This window comes from Talpa europaea (assembly GCF_964194135.1).
Source record: "Talpa europaea genome assembly, chromosome: 2".
Taxonomy (NCBI): Eukaryota; Metazoa; Chordata; class Mammalia; order Eulipotyphla; family Talpidae; genus Talpa; species Talpa europaea.
The window spans coordinates 138,114,847-138,140,265 of NC_140068.1; the positions used below are offsets into that span (position 1 = coordinate 138,114,847).

Below are 25,419 nucleotides of genomic sequence, written 5' to 3' on the forward strand. Positions count from 1 at the left end.
CAGGCAGCTCTTTAATTTAATGGTCTGAAAACAAATCCTGTAGAACATCAGCTATAGGACAAAGGTCAAGGTAAGTTTGTCTTTACAAAATGGATCCTTAATTGGGGTACACTTCTCTATTTCAACTGATTGTTTTTAAGTCTCCCTTCAATAACTAGAGTGTCTATGATGACTTCTAAAGTTCAATCTATTAAATAAATCACAGTATTTTTATGTTTACTGTTTTGTCAAGAATTTATACATCTGGGTATTTGTTATGTAAATTTGAACTTGATGCTTTCAAAAACAGTTCTAGAGTTTTTCATTGTAAAAAAAGGAAAATCAATACCCCTGCCAAAGTAAATGGATGTGAAGACCCAACAGAGTTGCACTTAGAAACAAAATTAAAGATTTGGTTTTAGATAGTCGTTTTATTGATAAAACTCTAAGTTTGAACTTGTATTTGTACAGCCTCTAAGGGGAACAGAATCTGCCTAAGAACAGAATGTTGCCAGAGGAATTGTGACGAATCATGAAGATGAATGGATGGTCGGCAACGAAATTTTCCTCCGGCAGCTGCATGCAGAACATGGCAATACCTGCTGTGGCAGCCGCTGCCTCTGTGCCCTCCTCATTCACCTCAACAAAGGACTTGTGGATAATTTTTGATATGAAAATATCTCTGGTTTCTGTCATGCCAGACAGATCAGCCTTGCTGCTGCTAAAGAGATCTTCCACACCCATGCGAGCCAGGTGGGAGTTGAGATTGTAGCTCTCTTCCAGCTTGAATTTGGGCAAGTTCACGTGGACATCCATATGATTCATATTCTGAGGCTTGGTCCACTCACGTAGTTTTTCCAGAGTCAACTGCTGCTCGATCTGGAATTAGAATGTGCAAAGAAAAACAATTTTATATAGGTAAGTACTAAAGCGTTATTTAAATACCTAAAACGGACCCTAATGTCAGTTGCTACTTTGTTTCCTTCCTATTTTGTGCCAGTTCTTTCTGGCATTTGGGATAATGAGAATGTGTGTTCCAAGTCATCAAGGGCCCAAGTAAGAGTTTCATCATATCTATCAAACAACCATCCATCCACTTCTCCATTCACCCATCTATCCATTAATCTGCTGGCACACCATCCATACACCCACCCACCCACCCATACATACAGCCTCACTCCTACCAATCTATCTACTTACTCATCCAGGACTCAATAATGCCCTGCCATACTGGATCACTGTGATAGGCCCTGAGAGTTATAATGTTAGCTAATTGGTTGAGTGGTGTAACATGTAATTACATGTTAACTAATTGGTTGAGTGTTGTAAAAGTTTTCTTCTATTTATTCTATTATATTTATTCTGAACCCACTAATCACTGTGGTGATCTGTGAACCACACAGAGCTGAAATAATCTCAAAGATATTCAACTCCTAAGTAAAAATAGAAAAATTCCTAGTTCCTCATCTAAAATGGGGGTAATAACAGCACCTAACTTATAACATTGTCATGAGCATTAAATGAATTGGCACATAGTAAGTGATTTGTAAATATCTGCTGTTATCACTGCTGTTTTAATAACATGATTGGACTAGACCAAAATCATCGTTTCATTTATTCTATTGATGTTGATCATCTTTTTCATGAGACTCTCTTTCAATAAAGAACAGATAGAGGTGGAAATACAGTTGAAAGAAGAAACACAGTGATTTTAAGACATTCTCTATACATGCAAGTGGATGACAGATTGGACTCCCTTCTGACAGCAAGTTTGGTTAAGGAGGAGATAGAGAAAAAACACACAGCACATCTGAGACACTGAGGAAATTATATAATCTTCACAGTTTTGCCTGGTCCCAGCCCTGGCAAGAAATTCCATAACTTTCAAGGTACTTACAGTAGGAACTTCTTGCACAGGTCACAACAGGAAATGGTCTTAACCCTCAAGCTTCACAATAGGAAATGGTCTTAACCCTCAAGCTTCATGAGACTTCTTCTATTATATAGTTACTGGGAATTTAATTCACAATCTGTATGACTTGTAGGGAGAAGGAACAGTGTAATAAAAGGACTTTAGAATTCATGATAATGCTATATGCTACAGGTCTTGGGCGCTTTAATTTTAAAAAAAAAAATTTGTTTTAATAATAGATCTCTCCATCTCTAAAGCTCACTTAAGAATTTCCATGAGCTGCCAATGACCAGATTACATCTAGTGTCAGTCTTTGGATGGTCCCCACTCGTAGGACTGCCAAGTAGTAGATGTTGATGGACTAATTTACAGAAGAATTAGGAAGTGAAGTGACATTAGTAAACATATAACGAGCACTGACCACTCAGCACACACAGGAGGACTCATACAGGAAAGGGGATGGGAAGGACAAAATGCAGGAGCATCACCTTCTTCAGCCCTGTAGACTCATCCTCTATGTCATCCGGCAGCAGGATGACCATGCTGAGCTCCCCACCCTTGTACGGCAGTTCCAACACACGGCACTTGAGGTCCTGGATGTAGCCGAATGGCAGTTTCTGCATCTGGTACATCATTTTCACTGTTTTTGTTTCTTTCTGAAAGGTTGGCAGACAAATCACTCATTATTATCTGCATTCTTGTAGAGCAAAGAGTATGTTTAGATAGTGCATGGACTCACCTTATTCATCTTGAATGGGGTATCCTTGGTTTCCACTTTTCTGAATTCATCCTGCCAGGAGCCTTTGAAGTAGATGGCATTCACCAGCACAAGCTTAGTCATGCTATCCACCACACCTGCAGCCAGCACTTCTGGAATCTTCCCTGAAAAGATAAAGTGATTTTTTTTGTAACTTCCCATCTCCAAACTCCAACTCTGAACTGATTTTGTTCAGCACTGAAATGCAATTCAAAAACAACTTTTCCATTTTATTTCCCTTGAACATGATGATGAGGTAAAAACACCCTTGTGTATTTGACTGCACCAACTCTCAAGGCTGATCAAAGGACACACAACCACCCGCCAGGGTCCACAATTCAATACGAGTCTAATGTGTTAACAGGTGGTGTACAAGAAAATGCCCCTTTTCTGGAGTGTGATCACATGGAGTCTTGTTTGTGAGTGGTCATTCTTTTTAGGATAACAATATATATAGTCTTGCATGACAGTATTTTTGAGTAACTAGTAAGTCAGTCCTTCTTTAAAACCCCTCAGTGGCAGCAACTTTTAAAATAAAGAGGTTCATGACCAGTAGTGTGAGAGCCCAGATTCATACTCTCAGGGTATTTCCTGCTATAGGTATATTATATATTTTGGACTGGCTGGATTCCCCTCTCATGCCTCCAATTTTTATTCCTTTATTCTATAGTCAATGTTAGCTTTAAATTTAAAATGTAGTTTGAGGGAACTTACAGTGTAACTATTTAGCAGCTTTGGTTAAATCATCTCTAAGATTCCACTTCAAGAAATTTCTATGTTTGATAGTTGTTCAACACTTGAAATGGGGGTACACCCCAGGGTGAAGTGAGGAGCAGGAGGTAGGGAGAGAGTGTGGAGAGGGCATCTCATGCAGGTGTGGAAGGTGGAGATGCACAGGTAAAAGAGACCTTGTGCAAAGACCACAGTTTGTCCACCTCCTTACCTTCAGTTTGCCCTTTGACCCACTCATTGATCACCATCCTGGCATCTTCAGAGGCGCCCCGGAAATCCACACTGTCCAGCCCAGCGCCATACATTTTCTGAGTTGAAGTTAAGAACTCCTATTAAAAAAACAAAAATGTTATGAATGACTCCTACCATCCATATATACAGAAGTCTGTTCTAAGATCTTAAAATGCAATAGATGTTGACCTCAAAGGCATCCATTTCCTTATAACCAAAAGATTCTATTATAATTTTTTAATATGTAAAAAAAATACGTAACAAAAATTATTCCTCTTAACCATTTTTAAATGTAAAGTTCAGTAGGTTTGGTATTCTATAAAATTTACCAAATCTTTCCTAACATCTTCATAAATAGTAATACTGATTGCATTTGGAAGTGAAAGATGGTGTCACTCTTGCCAGTTAAGCAGCCACTAAGGTGAAGTCTTGTCACAAGGAACTTCATGGGCCCTATATTTTCATTCTGTATTATTTTTCTGAATCTTTACAAATATTTAAACTGATTTCTATGGCTTGATTTTGTTGGGAAAAACCTACATTCTTTAATGAGTTTTAGAACATGAGACAGAAAGTACTTACAGGGAGGAAATTATAGGTTTTCTCTCCATATAATCTATTAGCCAGTTTCAGCACATAGGCGGCATCACGTTTGTTAATATCGGCGTTCAGACTCTGAAATCTGGAATGAACCTCCTCAACTGCATCGAAATGAAGAGTCTAAAACAAAGAAAACATTTTCTATAAACATCTGCTTTGAAATTATAAAGTGATTCCCAGGTGTTTGCCTCCCCATCAAAGGAATGTGTTTTAATTACTAAGCACTGATGACCCCAGCCTAGTACCTTATAAGTTTTTCACTGGAGAACAAATGATGGAGAATCCAAAATTTATAGCTTCATGAGACATAATCCCAATATTAGAAGTTGCCAATATTAGAAGTTCATTGTAATTCTAGTTCTGCAAATTCGAGTAGATATTAAATCAAGTATTTCTACAAGCCAGATATTTGCAAAAGAAAATTTTAAATGGTGTGTTTTCTTGTATATTCAAATCCAATTTTCTATCCTTATATAATTTTATCAAATATAATTTTACTGAAAGTTCTAAGAAAAAAAAAAACTAAGAATTCTCACCATTCAGGAACAAAGTTATTACAGGTTGAGTGTTTATTTATAATTATCACATGAGCATCGGTAACTCACTTATTAAAAAGAAAACTTCCTTAAACACAAAACTTGGCAAAAGTTTAATTCCCCCCACATCAATTGCAAATCAAGAATGCTTTTATGGTTTTCTGAGGCCTGGGCTGTTCCCGCTTTTAAGACACAGAAGAACAAACCCAAACCAAGTACAAAGTCCAGTTATTCACCAGATATGGAATGTTTGCCTAGTGTTGTGATCGATGTGTTTTAATGGAAATACCGTGGAAGGCTCTTAAGACTTTTCTCACTGAGGTCACACAGTTTCTGGAAAGCCACCAAATAGAGGCTGGGGTAACCTTTTAAGAAGCAAATCCAAATTAGTACCAGTTAGTACCAGAGGATTCTTGAAAACTTGAAAAGGCTTTTCCATCTGTGGTTCTGCAGATGCGGGTCTCATTCACTTAGAGATGTTTCCGTTAAGTGGGGTCATAGAGGCTTTGCAGCTGGAAAGGTCCATAACCCTGACCCCAGGGCTTACAGTCCTGGCTGCAGGTGAGTGTCAGGTGTGACTGGGGTGGCAGAAAGCCCTTCACTGTGACCACTCCTTTCCCTCACTGTCAGGGAGAGACAGAGTCCCTCTCTGAGCAATAAGGCACATCTGGCACAGATGACACCTATAAGGGGAGCAGAAGGTGGGCATCATCCGCCTTTCCAGCTGGAAGACTCACCTGCAATAAATCACCCAGGGCTTGGCCCTGCCCAGTAGCCCCTCAGCATCAGGCTCCACGAGGCAGGGCCTCCTGCCACAGGGCCCACAACATCAGAACCTACAGCAACACCCAGCACTGGGCAGAGGCGAGGCATCAGAATACAGAATTCCCCTATCTCCTTGTCTTCCTCAGCAAGTCAGCCCACCAACTTCCACAGCAGTGCATTTCCAGGATGTCATTCATTCAGAAGTAATTTACATGGCAGGCATTCTCTATTCCTGGCAGGTCTGCACATGCAAAGCTGAATTGGGAAAGGACGATTCCCGGAGGACAGGCTGATGCCTCAGAGCCAGGTCTGGCAGCCAGAACAGCAGAGGCCTGCCCTGCCTATCCTGCTGCTCCCTCATCCTCAACCAATCACACCACAGTGCCTGGCACCTAGTAGGTGCTCATTAAACAGGTCACTCAAAGGGAAAGCCCACAGCAAATGGACTGTGCCTGGGGCTTTTGCTGAAAGTCTCCCCCACAGTGGGGATCTGAGCCCAGAAACAGATTTTCATGTGCAGGGAAAGCCCCAAGGCTGGCTCTCCCCATCCTCAGCACAGACACTGCCAGGGAAGGAAGGGGTCTCTCTCTCTCTCTCATTTTGTCTGTTTCTGCTGACCTTGGACACTTGGGTCGCAGTGTTGCCTCTGGTCCCCAGGAAGATCATGGCCAGCGCCGAGGAAATGCTCAGAGGAGAGAAGAAGAGGTTCCCACTGGGGCTGTCTTCACTCAAGGTGCGGAACAGGTCCAGGGCGAAGGCAGAGTTGGCGGCGCTCAGCTGCTCCATGGCGAGGCTGCAACACAGACCCGAGCCTGCGTCCTCCTGTGCACATGGGCCGTTAGGAACCACATTTCCCCAGCCCCATCCTAAGCTCCAACCACCCACCCTGAACCACCCAGACCTGTCACTTCCTCTTTTCTTTTTTTCCAGCAGGGTCAGGACACTTTCCCAAGCGTACAAAGGTGGCACCATCAATGGCCCAAGAAGCAGTGGTCCCAGTTTTTTATGAGTCTGACCCTGCAGCAGCTGAATCAGGAGGGACGTGTCCCTGAGTGTAAGGAAGTTTCTGCTCCATAACCACAGCCACCTCTTATGCATTAAAGCAAATTTCAGCAAAGCAGGTACAGTCATGTGCACCTTTGAGGCACCGGCCCTAGTGTTGGGAGAGGGTAAGCTCCCAAGGCCAGCAGCTGCTGTAGGAGTTTGAGAACCCATCTGGGAGGGCAGTAACCTTTTGCATGTGCCCACAGTAAAGCATTGATAAGTCCTTTTAAGCGCGCGGGTGAGGACCCACAGTCAGGCACCCTGTTTTGTATCGGGATTGCTCTACAACAAGGTGAGGGGATGCTCTCTGTCCCTCCAGGGGAAGGCAGAACACCCAGGATGGTTAAGCACCAGATCGCCCCATGGTGTCCCTACTCTGAACCCCAGTTTCCCCAAGTTTAGGTCAGGATGATACAAGGGGTGCTGGCTGCTTGGCGTCCAAGTAATGCAATGAATCCTTTTTGTGATTGATGCATAATCACTAGATCACACCCGGCCCCTACCTCTTCCTCCAGCCACAGAGAGAAGTGGCTTCAGGGCCTGGCTGCCGGGAAACTCACAAACCGCTGGGGAGTTAGAGAGTTCCAGAGAGAAAGGAAAGCAATCTGATCTCAGGCCTTTGAGCAGCCACGCCCCAACCATCCTCTACAGCCAACCCTCCAGGTCGAGCAGCCCGGAAGTTGTTTCCGACGACCCCACTTCGCCAGGAGCGACCTGGTGTGGGGGTGGGGGGGCTTTTTCCACCCCGCCAAGGCAATGCCAGACGGGCACTGCTCCTGATCTCAGCCCCTGAGCCCCCTGCTGGCCTTTCCTCTCGCCCCACCTTCTTGCAGCCCCCCTGCTTCTTGTCCTACCGATTTCTTGGTTGGCCTGGATCCTGCGGCAGTGTGAGGCTTGTGCTGAAGGTCCTCTAGCTGCCACTCTTATAAATGCAGAAGGGGTGTGTCCTGTACGTAGGGCGGCCCTTCCCCCAGGGGATTTCTTTGAGTCTGCAAAGCCAGGCTTAGTCATGACTAATGGAGCCCAACACCAGCTCCACACAGCTCCCTCTACAGGGGATCAGCACCATTCTGCATTCTAGGCAAACTGGGATCTCGGACTAGGACCTGATGGACTGTTTCTTACTAAGGGGTGAATCACTGAGATGACATTTATCACTTTTTTTTTTTAAGTATTTATTTATACATACAAGAACTGGGTACAGACAGGCCAGAGGTGCGGGGGGCGGGTAAGAGGGGGGAACAGAGACAGAGTGGGGAACAGAACAGGCAGATGCACTGAAATATACTGCTGAGGGGAGCAGCAGGCAAGTCAAGAGAGGTCTGCTGCACCATGTGGCTCAGGTCCATGGCCAGGGATCGAACTCGTGCTGCAGTGGCTGCTTCATAGTGCTATGACTTAACCTCTTGTCACCTCTTAAAAGGCAAGCTAGCCAGCACTTTATAGAGAGAATCCGCTCTATACATATGCTCCAAACTCTCTCTCCCTGAAGCAATTTTGAAGTAATTCTCTGTTGTGCCCAAGATCAGCAGACTCGGGGAGCATAGCCTCCAAGAATCCAAAGACAGCTGATGTAAATGCAAAAGGGAGTTTATTGCGGGCTCGAGTCCGGGCCCTCGACACGCACCGATGCAACGGCAGAGGTCGAGAGCCCCGAACAGAGGAAGCTGGGGTATCTTATAGGGTCACGAGTGGCGCGAATTTTGAAAGAAGCTGGCAATTACTCACTGGCTACTACAAAGGCATTTTGGCGCGCGCGGTTACAGTTTCAAACTGATTGGACGGTTAGAGATGCTGTCCCATTTATGGACAGGACTGCCCTCATTGGCGGCTGGGGTGGTCTGCTTTTTCGTCACCAAGTGGAGTGAGGGTTGTGACTGCTGAAACTATCTCCGGAATGCGGCTGGACAAGGACTAACATATCAAGGTGGAGGATATACATAATGGCGAAACCTCGGCTAAGCTTGGTTCCACATTCTCCATCCATGAGAACTTTCCCCTGCTCTTTCATGCAAGTCTCAACATGAAAGGGGGAAAAGGGTCAATGAAAGCTGGCCATGGTTATGTTGAATTCACCTGAGTAAATCTTTTACTTCATCATTTCTCATAGAACAGAGGTCCACTCAGCAGCTTCCACTAGGTGGCCAAGGTGAGAAAGTCTGGAGGAGGAGCTGCCTGGAAAACTTGTTGAATGTTGAGCTGCATGAACCAAAGACAGTGTTCTGCATTTTTATTTTCCCCTGACATGGGACTCACTGTCCTCCAGTGAGTTAGTCAGCTGTGTCAGCCACAGAGAAAACCATTTCCCAAATCCAAATCCACACACTTTTTAGGGTTTGACAAAGTCCCCATGAACACCATCCTTCATCAATCCATACTGCACTGTCAAGGTCAAAGGAAAGTCACTGCTCCATTGAATAGTTGTGCATCTTCTTGTGTCTTTAAAATGTGAGGGGTCACTCCTCAAGGTCACGGGCAAACACTGGAGCCATGGAATGGAGCAGCCAGTTTGATGCTGTGTTTGCTGTATCGACTAAGCTCCAAAACACGCTCCTCCTGACCATCCCCAGTGATACCAGCCCGGGAAGACACCAGCAGACGTGTGTGAATATGATATGTTCAGAACACCCTTCTTTGTATTTGACTACATCTGTTAAAGCTCATAATCACCCGTTGGCTGAAAGACACAAAACTAATACAGCAGGATAATAGATGACAATAAAATTGAATCAATGACAGCAATACCCAGCCCCACGCACCTGAATCCCACACTGTTTAATGAAAAAATGCAGACACAGAGAAGCCCACAGAACTGAACGATCTGGTTATAACACGTTCGAGGGCTGGCAGACTCTCCACGGGTTTAAGTCAGAAGAGATCAGACCATGGCTTAATGAAGACCCCAGGCTGGGGATTGGTAGCACAGGGCGTTCATGCATGTCTTGGTGGGATTTCCTAGAGATGACACAGTGGTAGACGCCTCTGGATGGGCAAAGTTCTCCTGTTTAGGTAAGGCCCAGCTGGCTCCCTAGAGGCAGTGACAGGTCCAACGCCATGGTACTTTGGCACAGATTGCTGATTTCAGCGTTTGTGAATGTAGGGCCCCACTCCGCAAGGTGTGAGTCACACCTTTTTCCTCTGGCTGAGTAGCGGAGCCATTAAAAAAACAGTGGCAGTTTTCTCTCCAGTCCAGAAGCTGCCTGTGGTCAGTGCAAACAGCTGCGAGTGGTGGGCATTTTTATTTTACTGCCACCACAGAGGCGTCACAGGCATGAGATTGCAGGCAGAGGCAGGCAGTGATGGCGACAGCAGGGGTTCCCCTATTCTGCCCCCAGAGCATGTATTTGTATTTGAGGGGACCTAGAAAGCTCATAATCACCCAGTGGCTGAGAGACTCAAAACTAACAGCACAGGATAAAAGATGACCCCACGGGACCAGCCCCAGCTGGAGGCAGTAGAGAGCCCCAGGGTGGTCTGGAGGGCAGAATGGGCAGACCAGGTGCTAGCTGTGAGCTGATTGGTAACTGGTCCAATCAAACTGGTGGGGGGTGGGGGAGGACAGCCCTGACAGGAGATGAAGCAGGGCAGGCGGCAGCTTGGGACATGCGCTCTGGCCCTAAGGCTCTTCCTGGCTTCCTAGAAAAGACTGTTCCTGAGGACTGAAGGAAAAAGAACATGAGCAGCGACCTCTGAAGAAAGAAGAGAAGCCAAAGAGCTTCGCAGAGTCCGGGCCCACCGCCCTCAGGCCCTGCCTCTGACATCCCCTGAAAGGGGCAGCAGCCGCCCTGGTCTGGGTCTCAGGGAGATGTTTGGTGGTGCTGTTGGCCCATAACCCACAGGCGCTGTGACGCTGGTGTTTCTGACAGTGCCCCTTCCTGGTGACTGTGGTGACCGCTGCTGCCCAGTCTGCCCAGGACAGCTGACAGGTGACTGGCATCCTTGATTGGGTCACCACTGAGAGAAAGTGATGCTCCTGACCATCTTGCACAGCCTCCTGGTGCGGCTGCCCCATTGCTGTCTGGTCCGGTGTGCGTTGCTGTCATCCCAGCCTTCAGGCCTTGCTGTGGCTGCTGCTGCGTCATCTCAGGGCCTCGCCTGTGAGCACCCCCAGCTGTGGGGAGTTGGATCCAGGCCGCTGCTGCCCATGGGCCATGAGCTCCAGGCCCTCGCTGGCCGGGCGGCTTCATCCTGGCTGAGCAGGCTTCGTTTGGGACTTCTGGACGCTGCGGACACCATCTGGGGTAAGAGAGCCTCCGCTCATAAGCTTAAGGTGTCTTTGTTTCCCCCATCTGTTAGATACACCCCATTGTTGTTTTTCCCTGAGCCTGAGTGGTCATGCATTGTTCAAGGGGATGAGGAACCCACAGACACTAACCTGACCCCTAAGGGCCCTGTCCTCTGGGCCTGCTGTAGCCCCCACAGCACACCCTCCCATCAGTGAGGACCGGCCTGTGGGCTGTGGTTTAGGCTCGGGGGTGAATGTGCTAGAGGCTTGAGTGGGCCCCTGTCCTCCACCCACCTAGAGGACAGAGACAGCAGTTAATGCCAGACCTTGGGACACAGCTCGTCCGTTGTGTCTCCAGGAGAGGCAGGTGCAGTTTTCTGCTATGAAGCCGATTTTCCCCGGGCTCAAGGAAAGCAACGGTGCCACAGTCCTGTGCTGATTTCAAATCGGCCGCCAAGTTGGGGCCATGGCCATAGATTTCTGCCACAGGAACACTGGGTCCCACTCTGGGCCACCCAGTGAGTACCAGAGTGGCCCACCCAGCCGTGACAACACAGTCACTGTCCTTTATTTGCAGGTGATGATGGCTCCAGTGACACCATCCCATAGCCCTGGGCTGTTGGGTGGGGCTTGTTGGGAGTGGTTTTGTCTGCTCCCAAATTGGGGTGCACAGTGCTTGTAAGTCTATGATGTGTGAGCCAGAAGGGCACAGCCCAAATCTTCCCTGAGACTTCTGTGTGGAGGACCCTTCTGTGGGAAGCTATCCCTTCTGTGGGGAGCAACCCCTTCTGTGGGGAGCAACCCCTTCTGTGAGAAGTGGACTATGGCTGCTTCTCGCATGTTAATGTGGCCACATCTAGGATTGACCTGGTTTCTGCACCCTCGGTGGGGGTGGCATGTCAGGCATGAGGAGGGGGGGAAATGATTCAACCTGCACTGGGATCCTGTAGTCCTGCTCCAGGCTCGGTCGGCTGAAGGTTCTATGCCCAATGGAACCTTGGCCATTAAATGGGGGTCCTGTTTGGTAGCGTCTGCCCCCCACCCCTCTCCTAAGACAAAAGAGCCAAGTTCCAGTGCAAAAGGCTGACCAGCCAGGCCTCCACGGAGCAGCGGCTTCTGGCGAGGGCTCCTTCCTGTTCCAGCCACACGGTGGTGCTGGCGGGCTGGGCATGACTGTGGTCCCTGCTAGACCCATCATCAGGCCAGGCAAAGGGGAAACTTCTGCTCTCTGGGGGCACAGCAGGAATAGGGCGAAGCATCAGGAAGCTGCCCACACTAGACAGGGCTCAGGAGCGCCTGATCTCTAGACCCTCAGGGGAAGGGTGCTCATTTAAGCCAACAGGTGTGACCATTAGTGTCACTTCGACCTGGCAAGATGGTGGAGAGAACAGGCAGACATTGACCCAAAGGAAGTTCTCCCCACGAGGAGACTCCAGCTGGGGGAGGGAGTGAGTGTCAGGCCAGGGGCTGCTGCCCTCTGGGGATGTCCTTACTGGCCCTCTGAGGCAGGACCAAAATCCCTGGGTGGGGGTTCACCCCCTATGGGGTATCATAGCCTCCACAGTGACAGACACCCCACTCAGATGCTGGCCCAGCTGGGAGGTGCACAGAGCTGCCATCGCTTCACTCCTGGTTTTGCCTTCTCACTGGGGGCTGGTCCTGATCCCTGGGTCCAGGTGAGGCCCCTCCTCAGGGCAGTTTGTACAGGGAGATGCTGTACCAGGTGGGCAATGAGTGCCCAAGCCCCAAATCCCTACAAAAGCTCTCACCTTTCAGTTCTTAGGTCCTCTCCTCACCCCTGGCCTCTCCTGCCCCTCCTCTCCCTGACCCTCTCCCATCCCCTTCAGAGTGAAGCTGGGCCTGCCCTGACCTAGAGTGAGGGGCTTCTTTGAAAGGAAAAGCTGGAGCCAAGTCTGCGTCTCGTGTGTTACAGAGATAGGCCCCGGGGGCTCTGTGGACGCAGGGGCAGGGATTAGGGGTTCCAGCAACTATGTTCTTGAACTTATTGGAATTAGGTCTAAAATAGCTTCTAAGCAGGGCTCTTATTGGAATTATCAGCACCTTAATGGTACGGGAGATCATCTTCTATGATGCCCCTGCTGGTGGGGCAGACAGATCAGTCCTTTGCATGTGAATTCATCCAATTTCCCTCCCATGAATGTGCTTTGGGTTCAGACCTAAGAAATCTTCACCTAGTGCTGAGTCCTGACGATTTCCCTTTGGGTTACTCTAAGAGTTTAGGGCTCTACATCTCCCAAGTAAACCCTCAACCTTCCCTCTGTGTCTCTTCTCACACTCTCGTTGGTGTGTGTTGTGGACATGAAGTTCAGTTGTATTCTCTGCCACTGTCCTGAACACCCCCTTCCCCAATACTCTCCTACACCCCCTCTTTGCTTATTAATGTCTCCCAGTGCTTGTTTTACTTTGTCTTATTGTCTACTAGCTAAACCCAGTGTTTGTTGCTGCACCCCCCCCTGCAGTGACCCTCAGGGCTAATGGCTGTTGCCATGGTCCCTGAGGTCTGGCGTGGGCAAGGAACCATGCGCGCAGGGGGAGAACAGCAAACTCCCTAAGCTGCAGAGAAACTGAATGCCTGCCAAGAAATAATGACCATCAAAAGCGGCCACAAAGATGATTAAAAGAAATGCTGACCACCTGGAACCTTATCTCGCTTTCTCAAGGCCCACAAACTTTATTCTGCTACAACTGTCTTTCTAAAATCTTTCCTTTTCCTGGTCATTGATTGCTAATTAAAAAACATACATAATTTAATAATTAGGCTAATGCAAATGAAACATTACTAAACACTGTGTTATAATAGAATTGTTAGTTTAATAATCTTTCTATTATGTGCTTAACTTTAGTACCTTTGATATTAACTGCATTATAAAATAAATTCACCCATGACAATTAATTATGAGTAAAAATGATAGTTAGTGCAACTAGAAAATAATTATATAAAACAGTAGAAAGAATTTATAGCCTGTCCAATTAGGAATGAGGCTAGGTCCAGATGTAACTTCGGACATAAATCACTGCCCTGTCAATTAAGCTAAGTCTATGAGCAAACTGATCTCTTTGATGTTCACTGTTCCTATGCTTTTAGAAAAACATATATACTGACCACTAGCTTAATAAAGACACACTCAGATTTTCACTCTCTTGAAGTGTGTCTGTGTGTCATTTATTCATCGAATCCCTGACCACCCTGCGCAATCTCTCAACCCTGAGACGGCCTCATCGTCCATCGCTGTGCTGGTCCACGGCAGTTTGTCTTTTTCATTGCTTTACCCCAGCTCTTGCATGCGTTTCCCTGGACTCGCTCCATTGCTCCATCACTGCCTGTCATGGCTCCTTGTGGTGAACAGTATTCCACAGTGTGGACCCTTGACCCGGCCTCCTATGGACAGGCATTCGGGCTGTTCCAGGGATCACGGGCAGCTGTTGTCATGGGCTGGAATAAACCCTGCACAACATGTGGCTTTTGGGGTTGATAGTGTGATGAATTATGGACAGACAACCAAGAGTGGGACTTTGGGTCATAGGGTATCACCATTTTAATTTTATAAAGATCAATGCAGCCCACTTTCCACAGTGGCCACACCAGCTTACGTCCAGGGGAATTGGGTCCTGGTTCTCCATGTCCTCCAACAGTTCTTGTTGGGGGTCTTTTTAATAGGGCCTTTCTCACAGGTGTGAGATGGTGTCTCACTGTGTTTTGAACTTAGTCCAATTTACCTTCAACGATGTCCAAAAGACTAGAAATATCAAACAATGACTGTGCATGTGTGCCTCCTGCCCAGCTATCACTCCCTTCACAAGGTCATGAAGGTATATTCCTATATTATCTTCTAAAAATGCTGTGTTGAGGCCTCCCTGTGGCTCAAGGGGTTAAGTGTCAGCACTGGGAAGCTGTCCGCAGCCTCTGCAGCTGAGTTCCATCCCCAGCTAGGGAGCTACCCACATAGTGCAGCAGACCTCTCCTGACTCAGCCACTGCTCCCCTCAGCAGTGTATTTCAGTCAGTCTGCCTGTTCTGTTCCCTGCTCTGTCTCTGGTGAATCTTCTCACCTCCCCCCCCACACACACACACCCTGCACCTCTGGCCAGTTCCCCAGCTCTTGTATGCATAAATAAATCAATCTTTAAAAAATGCTGGCTTGCCTTAGTTTTATAGTCCTTCTGTTATTCATGTTTGCTTGGGTTTTAAGGCAGGAATCAACTTGAATTTTTATCCACATATGATCCCAAAGGACACAGAACTATTCCTTGGCAAGTTTCTCCTTTCATTCCACCATGAATTGCCACGCAGAGAGCCCCATCTTCCACCACAGCCCACATAAGCCAGCCACTGCCATAGCAACCAGTGTCATAATGGATGTGGAGAGTCTTTATGAGAAAACACCCGAGTAGTGGGGGGGGAAGCTAAGATCTTTGCTTAACAGTCTCTCCTACTCCAGTTTTCTTTTGGCAGTTTCTTGGCATCTTTATGGGAACCCCTACTTCTTGACTCCATGGACCTCATGAGAGTGACATGTGGGTCAGATAAAGGAGAACATACCAGGGAGCACAGGGGATTGGCAGGCAGCTCTTTAATGTTCTGAACAAAGCAAAATTCCCAGTCAACGTTGGGCAAAAAAAGAAAAAGAGACTTCTCCAAAGAAGAAACGGAAATGGCCATAGACATGTGAAAAAATGTTCAACATCACTAATTATCAGGAAAATGCAAATCAAAACCTCGAGATACTACCTCACTCCAGTGAAAATTGCCTACATTAAAAAAATCTAGAAAGAAAAATATGGAAGTATGTGGAGATAAAGGAAGCTTCTTACACTGCTGGTGGGAACTAAACTCTCCAGTCACTCTGGAAAGCTGGGTAGAGGAACCCTAAAAACACTAAAACTGGATCTACCCTTTGATCCAGCAATTACACTCCTAGGGATCTACCCAAAGGACATTAAAAAACTAAATCGAATGGAACCTGCACACCCATGCTTTTTACAACATTATTTATAATAACCCAGTTATGGAAATGCCCCAAAATAGACAAATGGAACAAGAAGACGTGATATATTTACACAATGGACTATGACTCGGCAGTCAAAAAGGCAAACTTGTGCCTCTTGTGGCAACATGGACGGAGCTGGAGAGCATTACGCCAGCCAAAGTAAGTCAGAAGAAAAAAGATAAACACTTATATGTGGAATATAGAGAAACCAAACAAAAGGTCAAGAAAATGTCAGAACTATCAAGCTGACCATAGCTCTGAGGTGCAGAGCAAAGGAAGGGGTGGGGAGGAGGGGCCTTGAACAAAGGTCATAGGAAGAGAGTTCATGGGAGATATGGTGGTGGGAGAACATGGGACTACAAAGATGGAAGAGAAATATATTAATAAAAAAAATTTAGTGGCCTGAAAACCAGTCCTATGGCACGTAACTCTTTAAGACAAAGATCAAGGTAAGGTTATCTTTGCTAAATGGAGGCTTAGTCGGGATTCTCTCCTCCATTTCAACTGATTGTCTGCTTTTAAGGCTCCCTGCAACTCCCAGAGTGTCTATGATGACGTCTAAAGGTCTATTAACTGGGGCTTCCCTGGTGGCGCAAGGGGTTAAGATACAACCTATGAAGCTGTTTGCAGCCTTTGCAGCATGAGTTCGATCCCTGGCCAGGGAGCAACCCACATAGCACAGCAGACCTCTCCTGACTCTCCTGACTCACCCACTACTCCTCTCAGCAGTGTATTTCAATCTGCCTGTTCTGCTCCCCACTCTGTCCTTTGAGGCCGGCCCCCCACACCTCTGACCTGTACACCAGCTCTTGTATGGATAAAATATATCCTTTTTTTTTTTTTAAAGGACCTCCCCTGTCGTGCAGTGGATTGAGCACAGTGATATGAAGCTGTCCACAGTCTATGCAGTGCGGATTCTATTCCCATCAAACCAGGGAGAAACCCACATGGCGCAGTAGACCTCGTCTTCTTCCCACGCTGCTCCCCTCAGCAGTGTCTTCGGTCCATGTGCCTGTTCCCCACTCTGTCTCTGGTGAATTCTCTTACCCTCCCGTGCCTCTGACCTATACCCAGTTCTTGTATACATAAATATTTTTTAAAATTGTATAAAGTTCTATTAACTGAACCACAGTGTGTTCATGTTTCCCTGCACAGACAACGGCTTTGTCAAGAATCTACACATCTGGGAGATCTGTTTTAACTTGACACTTTCAAAATTAGTCCTGGAGCTGTGCACTGTAACGAGAGGAAATATGACACCTGTGCAGCGGACTTGGATGTCAAGACCCAGCAGAGTTGCACTTACAAAGGAAATGAAGCATTTGGATTTAGATAGTAGTTTTATTGGTGACGTTATATCTGCATTAAAAGTCAGATGATTAAACTCTAATTTGACCGTATATTTCTACAGCCTCTAAGGGGAGCACAATCTGCCTAAGAACAGGATGCTGCCAGAGGAGTTGTGACGAATCATGAAGATAAATGGATGGTCGGCAACGAAATTTTGCTCTATCCCAGATTTACGCATGAATATGCCAACTGTGATGGCCACTGCCTCTGTGCCCTCCTCATTCACCTCCACAAAGGACTTGTGAATCATTTTTGATATGAAAATATCTGTGGTATCTGTCATGCCAGACAGATCTGCCTTGCTGCTGCTAAAGAGATCTTCCACACCCATGCGAGCCAGGTGGGAGCTGAGATCATAGGTCTCCTCCAGCTTGAATTTGGGCAAGTGCACGTGGACATCCCTATGAACCATATTCTTGGGCTTGGTCCACTCATGCAGTTTTTCCAATGTCAACTGCTGTTCGATCTGGAATTAGAATGTGCAAAGAGAAAACAATTTTATATAGGTAAGTACTAAAGGGTTATTATAGGAATAGACCCTAATATCAGTTGCTCCTTTGTTTCCTTCCTGTTTTGTGCCAGTTCTTTCCAGCAATTGGGATAATGAGAGAGTGTGTGTTCTAAGTCATCCAGGGCCCCAGTCAGGGAGGCTGGACATCAGCTCCAACAAACAACCATCCATCCATCTCTCCATCCACCCACCTGTCCATGCATCCACACACCCCGTAGCACAGCCTCACTCCTACCCATCTATCTACCCACTCTCCCAGGACTCAATATTACTCCACCATATATACGGAATCACTGTGATGGGTTATGACCATGAAGGCTATATTACATGTTGACTAATTGGTTGTGTGGTGAAAGGGTAAATGTAAAAGTTTTCTTCTATTCTATTTATTCTGAACCCACTAAACACCGTGGTGATCCGTGAACCACACAGAGCTACAATAACGTCTAATAGATTTAGCTCCTAAGGAAAAATAGAAAAGATCCTACATCCTCATTTGAAATGGGGCTAATAACAGATCCTCCCTTTATTCTAACATTGTCATTAGAATTAAATGATTTGGACACAGTAAGGACTATGGAAGTGTCCGCTGTTATCACTGCTGTTTTATTTTTTTTTTTTTAAAGATTTATTTATTTATTTATACAAGCACTGGGTACAGTCAGAAGCGCGGGAGGGTGACAGAATTCACCAGAGCCAGAGCGGGGAGCAGAGCAGGCAGAAGGACCGAAGTACACTGCTGAGGGGAGCAGTGGGCGGCAGGAGAGGTCTGCGCGCCATGTGGGACCCTCCTCTGGTGGCCGGGGAGCAGCCGGGGATCGAACCGGCGCTGCAGAGGCTGTGGGCAGCTTCGCAACCCAGCGCTCAACCACTGCACCACCGGGGAGGCCCTCACTGCTGTTTTATTACCATGATAGGACTAGAGCAGAACCATCATTACACTAGTTCTGTTGCTGTTGGTCACCCCTTTCATGAGACTCTTTTTATAATCAGAGAACAGATGAAGGTGGAAAACAACTGATAGAAGGACATGCTGATTTTGCCATCCTCTATATATGCAAATAGATACTACATTAGGATCCCTTCCAGACAGCAACTTTGGTGAGGAGAAAGTGGCGATATAACACAGAGGCTAGAGACACTGAGAAAAAACGAAATCTCCAGGTTTTGCCTGGTCCCAGTCCTGGCAAGAGATTCCATAGCCTTTAAGTCCTTATAGTAGAACTTTATACCAAGTTAACACTAGGAAACAGGCTTAACCTTCAAACTCACTTGTCTCAGGAGACTTCTATGATAGAGTTACTGGGAATTGAATTCACAGTCTGTGTGCATAGTAAGGAGATCGGAGAGTGTCATAAAAGAACTCTAAGAGCATAGGATGACGCTGTAAGTCATACATTACTGGGTTTCAATTTTGAACAAATTCATTTTACTGAAACAACCCTCAGTCTAAAGTTCTATTAAGAGAGTTTGCATGAGCTGCCCATGACCAGCATTACATCTAGTGTAGGTCTTTACATGGTCCCCACAACTGTTCTCTTAGAGTCCCTGAAATTTTAAATGAAGGACTCCCAGGTAGTAAATGTGATGGACTAGGTTACAAAAGAATGGGGAAGTGAAGTGATTCAATAAGCACATAACAAGCACTGACCACTCAGCACACACGGGAGGACTCACACAGGAAAGGAGGGAGAAGGACGAAACGCAGGAGCATCACCTTCTCCAGCCCTGTGGACTGGTCCTCTATGTCATCGGGCAGCAGGATGACCATGCTGAGCTCCCCGCCCTTGTACGGCAGTTCCAGCACGCGGCACTTGAGTGGCCGGATGAAGCCAAATAGCAGTTTCTTCTTCTGGTACATCATTTTCACTATTTTTGTTTCTCGCTGAAAGGTTGGAAGAAAAATCTCTATTATCTGCATTCATGTAGAGCAAGAGGACATTTGCTCTTGTAGAGCAAAGAGACCGTGCATGGGCTCACCTTATTCAACCTGAATGGGGCGTCCCTGGTTTCCTCTTTTCTGAATTCGTCCTGCCAGGAGCCTTTGAAGTAGATGGCATTCACCAGCACAAGCTTAGTCATGCTACCCACCACACCTGCAGCCAACATTTCCAGAATCTTCCCTAAGATGATAAAGTAAGATTTTTTTTTTGTTAATCCACTTCTCAGCACTCCAAATCTAAACTGACATTTGGTCAGCACAGAAATGCATTTCAAACACATCGTTTCCATTTCATTTCCCTTGAACATAATGTCGAGGTGAAAATCCCCTTGGCGTGTCTGACTGCACCAACTCACCAGGCTGATGAATGACACACCCAGTCCCCCAGAGCCTGTACTTCAGTACGAGTCTAAGGTGCTGAAAAGCAGAAAACAGGAAAATGCCCCTTTTCTGCAAGGAGTCTTGTTTGTGATTGGCCATTCTTTTCAGGATAACAATATATATAGTCTTGCATGACAGGGTTTTGAATCACAAGGAAGTCAGTCCTTCAAATCCGCTAGGTGGCAGCAACCCTCAAACTATGCAAAGGTAGGAAGGTTCCTCTACTGATCACAGGCTCCACTAAGCACCCCTCCTACACACAGGGTGTCTGTAGTAGCCTCTTTTCATTCCATGACCAGGGAAAAGACGTGCCCAGCTGGACAGCACATCCCACCCGCCACGCCACACCTGGAACCAGGATGCAGGAAAGAGGTTCATGTGTATTAGTGTGTGAGCCCCGATTAACACTCTCAGAGTATTTCCTGCCAATGGTGGATTAAATAATTTGGACTGACTGGATTACCCTCCCATGCCCCTAAATTTTATTCCTTTTATTCTACAGATAATATTAGCTTTAACTTTAAAATGTAGTTTAAGGGAACATCAGAGAAAATATTTAGCTGCTTTGATTCAATCATGTCTACGATTCCGCCTGACGGAATCTAAATTTTTAAAGATTTGTTTTATTTTGCATGCATGCATGAGCTGGGGTACAGGCCAGAGGTGCAGAAAGGATTTCCCAGAGATAGTGTGGGGAGCAGGACAACTGTATCTACTGAAATACACTGCGGAGGGGAGCAGCAGGGAGACAGGAGAGGTCTGTTGCGCCATGTGTGTCAGTTCCCCGACCAGGGATCAAACTCATGCTGCAGTAGTTGGGGATAGCTTCACAGTGCTGAGACTCAACCCCTTGGCCATCAGGGAGGCCCAGAATGTCTGTGTCTGATAGCTGCTCAGCACTGGACAACAGGTTCACCCCCAGAGTGAAGTCGGAAGGAGGAGGTAGGGAGAGAGTGTGGGGAGGGCATCCTATACGGGTGGGAAACTGGAGACGCAGAGGCAGGACCCTGTACAAGGACCACACTCTGTCCACCCTCTTACCTTCCGTTTGCTCTTTGACCCACTGGTTGATCACCTTCCTGGCACCTTCAGAGTCGCCCTGGAAATCCATACTGGCCAGCTCAGCGCCATACAGTTCCTGAGTTGAAGCTAAGAACTCCTATTAAAAAAAGAAGAAGAAAATCAATGTTATGAGTGAATCTTACTATCTACAGAAGTCATCTTCTAAGATCTTTGAAAGCAATCAAAATTGAGTTCAAGGCATCTGATTCTTATAACCTAAAGTTTCCTAACTTCTGCACAAATAACAAATACTGATTGCCCTTGGAAGGGAGTAATGGCGTCACTCTTGTTTTAAATCGACACAGCCAGGACCATCTCTTCAATTGTGAAAACCAAGGGAACATCATGAGTCGTATATTTTCATTCAGTATTATTTTCTGAATGTTTATAAAAATTTAAACTGACTTAATTTTGCTGGGAAAAGCACACGTTGTCTAGTGAGTAGAACTCCAGGAGAAAGTACTTACAGGGAGGAAATGATAGGTTTTCTCTCCGTATAACCTGTTAGCCAGTTTCAGCACATAGGAGGCGTCAGGCTTGTTGACAGCAGCGATCAGACTCTGAAATCTGGAATGAACCTTCTCAACCTCGTCAAAATGAAGAGTCTACAATGAGGAAAACATTTTCTAGAAACATTTACTTTGAAATTATAAAGTGAATCCCAAGAGTTTGTTTCCATCAAAGGAATGTGTTGTCATTACTAAGCACTGATGACCCAACCTATAATCTTACTAGTTTTTCTTTGAAGAACAAATGATGGAGAATCCAAAACTTACAGCTTTGTGAAACTTACTCATCCCACCTTAGAGGCAGCTTTTATGTCAGTTTTTTTTTGGTTATCATTCTAGTTCTGCAAATATGAGTGGTTAGTAAACTAAATATTTCTACAAGTCTTTCCTTTTCCCCAAGAAAATCATAAATGGTGTGTTTACATGAATACTCAAGTCTAATTTTCTATCATCATAAAATTTTATCAATTATTATTTTACTGAACGTTCTGAGAAATAAACCTGAAAACTAAGAATCATCACCTCTGTGGGAACAAAGAGATTATAGATTGAGAATTTTTTTTTCTAATTACACCATGAGCAACAGTAACTCAATTATTTAAAATACTTCTTTAAGCATAACATTTGGCAAAGGTTTAATTTCCCACATATCAATTGCAAAACAAGAATGCTTTTATGGCTTTATGAGGCCTGGGCTGTTCCTGGCTTTTAAGACACAGAAGAACAAACCCAAACTGTGTACAAAGTCCAGGTATTCACAGAATGGGATGTTTGCCAAGTGCTGTGATCGATCTGTTTTAATGGAAATGGAGCGGAAGGCTCTAAAACTATTCTCTCTGAGGTCACCCAATCCCAGAAAGCTACAGAATAGAGGCTGAGGTGACCTTTTAAGAAGCAAATCCAAATTAGTACCAGTGGATTCTTGAAAACTTTAAAAGGCTTTTCTTCTGTGGTTCTGCAGATGCGGGTCTTGTTCACTTACAGATGTTCCATTAAGTGGGGTCATAGAGGCTTTGCACCTGGAAAGGTCCATAACCCTGACCCCAGGGCTGGCCGTCCTGGCTGCAGGTGAGTGTCAGGTGTGACTGGGTGGCAGAAAGCCCTTCTCTGCGGCCATTCCTTTCACTCACTGTCAGGGAGAGCCAGTGTCCCTCTCTCAGAAACAAGGCACACCTGGCAGAGTTGCCCCCCATACCTATAAGGAGAGCAGAAGGTGGCATCGCCCGCCTTTCTGGCTGAAGAGTGACCTGCAGTAAGTCACCCAGGGTTTGGCCCTGCTCTTCAGGCCCCCAGGATCAGGCTCCACAGGGTCTCCTGCCCAGGGCCCAGGACATCAGAACTTAGAGCCACACCCAGCACTGGGCACAGGCGGGGCCTCAGAATACAGAGTCCCCTGTCTCCTTGTCCCCCTCAGCAAGCAAGTCCACCAGTTTCCACAGCAGTGCATTTCCGGGTGTCATTCTGCTCAGAAGTAATTTACATGACGGGCGTTCTCTGTTCCCAGCAGGTCTGCACATGCAAAGCTGACCCAGGAAATGCCTAGTCCTGGAGGACAGACTGAGACCACAGAGCCAGGTCTGCAGCCTGAACAGCAGAGGCCTGCCCTGTGCCAGGGGTCCTGGCCTGCTGCTCCCCCATCCTCAGCCAATCACACCACAGTGCCTGGCACCTAGTAGGTGCTCACTAAAACAGGTCACTCAAAGGGAAAACTTGCAGCAAATGGACTGTTCCTGGGGCTTTCCTGAAAGTCTCCCCCACAGTGGGGATCTGAGCACAGAAACAGATTTCACATGCACAGGGAGAGCCCCAAAGCCGGCTCTCCGCATCTTTGGCACAGACTTTGGCAGGGAATGGGTCTCTCTCTCTTTTTCTTTCTGCTGACCTTGGACACTTGGGCCGCAGTGTTGCCTCTGGTCCCCAGAAAGACCATGGCCAGTGATGAGGAGATGCTCAGAGGAGAGAAGAAGAGGTTCCCACGGGGGCTGTCTTCACTCAAGGTGCGGAACAGGGCCAGGGCAAAGGCGGAGTTGGCGGCGCTCAGCTGCTCCATGGCGAGGCTGCAACACAGACCCGAGCCTGTGTCCTCTTGTGTACATGGGCTGTTAGGAACTGCATTTCCCCAGCCCCATCCTCAGCCCCAGCCACCCACCCTGAACCTCCCCCCAATCTGTCACTTCCTCTTTTTTATTCCTGCAGGGTAAGAACACTTTCCAGAGCACACCAACGTGGATCCAGTGACGCCCCGAGAAGTGATGATCTCCACTTTCCGACACGTCTGAGCGTGCAGACAGCTGAGCCAGGAGCAGCGTGCACCCGAAAGTAAGAAGGTGTCTACTCTAGAACCACAGCCACCTCCAATGCATTAAAGCAAAAGTCATCAAAGCAGGTATATAATGTGCACCTTTGAGGTTCCAGCCCTAATGTGGGGAGAGGGTAGCTCCCAAGCCAGTAGCAGCTGCAGTTTGAAAACCCTGCAGTGCCCAGGGTCTGTCAGGGCAGTCGCTAGGGAGACGAGATCCTCTCTGTCCCTCCAGTGGAAGGCACAATGCCCAGGAGGATGGCTAAGCACCTGGTCACCGGATCCTGTCCCCACTCTGTCCCCCAGTTTCCCCACATATAGGTCAGGATGACTACAGGGGGCGCTGGCTGCTTGGTGTGTAAGTAATGCAAAGATCCTCTCTGGTTGATCTGTAATCTCTAGACCACACCTGCCTCCTCCCTCTTCCCCCAGCCATGGAGAGAAGTGGCTTCAGGGCCTGGCTGCCTGGAAACTCACAAACAGCTGTGGAGGGAGTTCCAGAGAGAAATGATAAGCAATCTGTTCTCAGGCCTTGGAGCAGCCACACCTCCACAGCCCACCCTCCTGGCAGAGCTGCCCTGAAGCATCAGGGAGGACTGCTGCTTGCCCAGAGCTGGGAGCTGGGCACCAGCAGTGCGGGGAGCTGTCCGGATTGGAGGGGTCTGTCTCCCCCCTGCCAAGGAGATGCTGGCAGGGACTGCTCCTGATCTCAGCCCGTGAGCCCCTGCTGGACTTTCTTGATCACCCCATCTCCCTGCAGCCCCCCTGCTTCTTGTCCTACCGATTTCTTGACTGGACTGGATCCTGCGGATGTGTGAGGCCTGTGCTGAAGGTCCTCTAGCTGCCACCCTTATAAATGCAGAAGGGGAGTGTCCTGTACACAGGGCGGCCCTTCCCCAGGGGATTTCCTTGAGTCTGCAAGGCCAGGGCCAGTGGTGACTAGTGGAGCCCAACACCAGCGCCACACAGCGCCCTCCGCAGGGGATCAGCAACTTCCTGAGTTCTAGGCAAATTGGGATCTCTGACAAGGACCTGATGGACTATTTCTAACTAAGAGATGAATGAGAAAAGATACTTGTCACCTCTTAAAAGGCAAACTAGCCAGCACTGTATAGAGAGAATCCACCCTACAGATACACTCCAAACTCTCTCTCCCTGAAGCAATTTTGAAGTAATTCCCCAGCCATCAAAACTGGCCACCTGCTCTCATGCAAGTTTCAACATGAAGGGGGAAGAGGGAAGACCCTTTATAATGCACCAGGGCAAATAAGGCCACAGTAATGAGAGTGAAATTCTCTCCACTGTTTAAAAATAAACAAACAGGAGTTTGATAACTAGGAGGGTAGACTGATTTCCAGCTTGTCAGAACAAAGTAACCATCATTTATGGAAAGCCTGTCATAGCTATATTGAAGTCTTTTGAGTAAATCTGTTATTTCTCCATCATGTCCCATGGAACGGGAGGTCCACTCTCAGCTTCCACTAGGGGCTAAAGTCAGAAAGTCAGGAAAAGTTGCTGCCTGGAAAAATCGTTGAATGTTGAACTGTATGAACCAAAGACACAGTGCCCTGCATTT

The 25,419-nt window shown here is 46.9% G+C and overlaps 2 protein-coding genes across 2 annotated transcripts; both read right to left on the reverse strand.

The window, feature by feature from the left end:
* Positions 1–453: 453 nt before the first annotated feature.
* Positions 454–6,310, reverse strand: LOC311186243 (leukocyte elastase inhibitor-like; the record flags this gene model as incomplete). Its single annotated transcript, XM_084257129.1, has 6 exons — positions 6,131–6,310; positions 4,194–4,331; positions 3,592–3,709; positions 2,631–2,773; positions 2,380–2,547; positions 454–858 (listed from the first exon to the last, which is right to left on the reverse strand). Exons 1-6 carry the CDS (start codon positions 6,296–6,298, stop codon positions 454–456), a joined length of 1,140 nt encoding a protein of 379 aa, XP_084113255.1. The 5' UTR covers positions 6,299–6,310.
* Positions 6,311–17,203: 10,893 nt separating this feature from the next.
* Positions 17,204–23,594, reverse strand: LOC311186190 (leukocyte elastase inhibitor-like; the record flags this gene model as incomplete). Its single annotated transcript, XM_084257072.1, has 6 exons — positions 17,204–17,605; positions 19,368–19,535; positions 19,631–19,773; positions 21,015–21,132; positions 21,503–21,640; positions 23,427–23,594. The coding sequence occupies 6 exons, from the start codon at positions 23,592–23,594 to the stop codon at positions 17,204–17,206; spliced, it is 1,137 nt and encodes a 378-aa protein (XP_084113198.1).
* Positions 23,595–25,419: the final 1,825 nt, after the last annotated feature.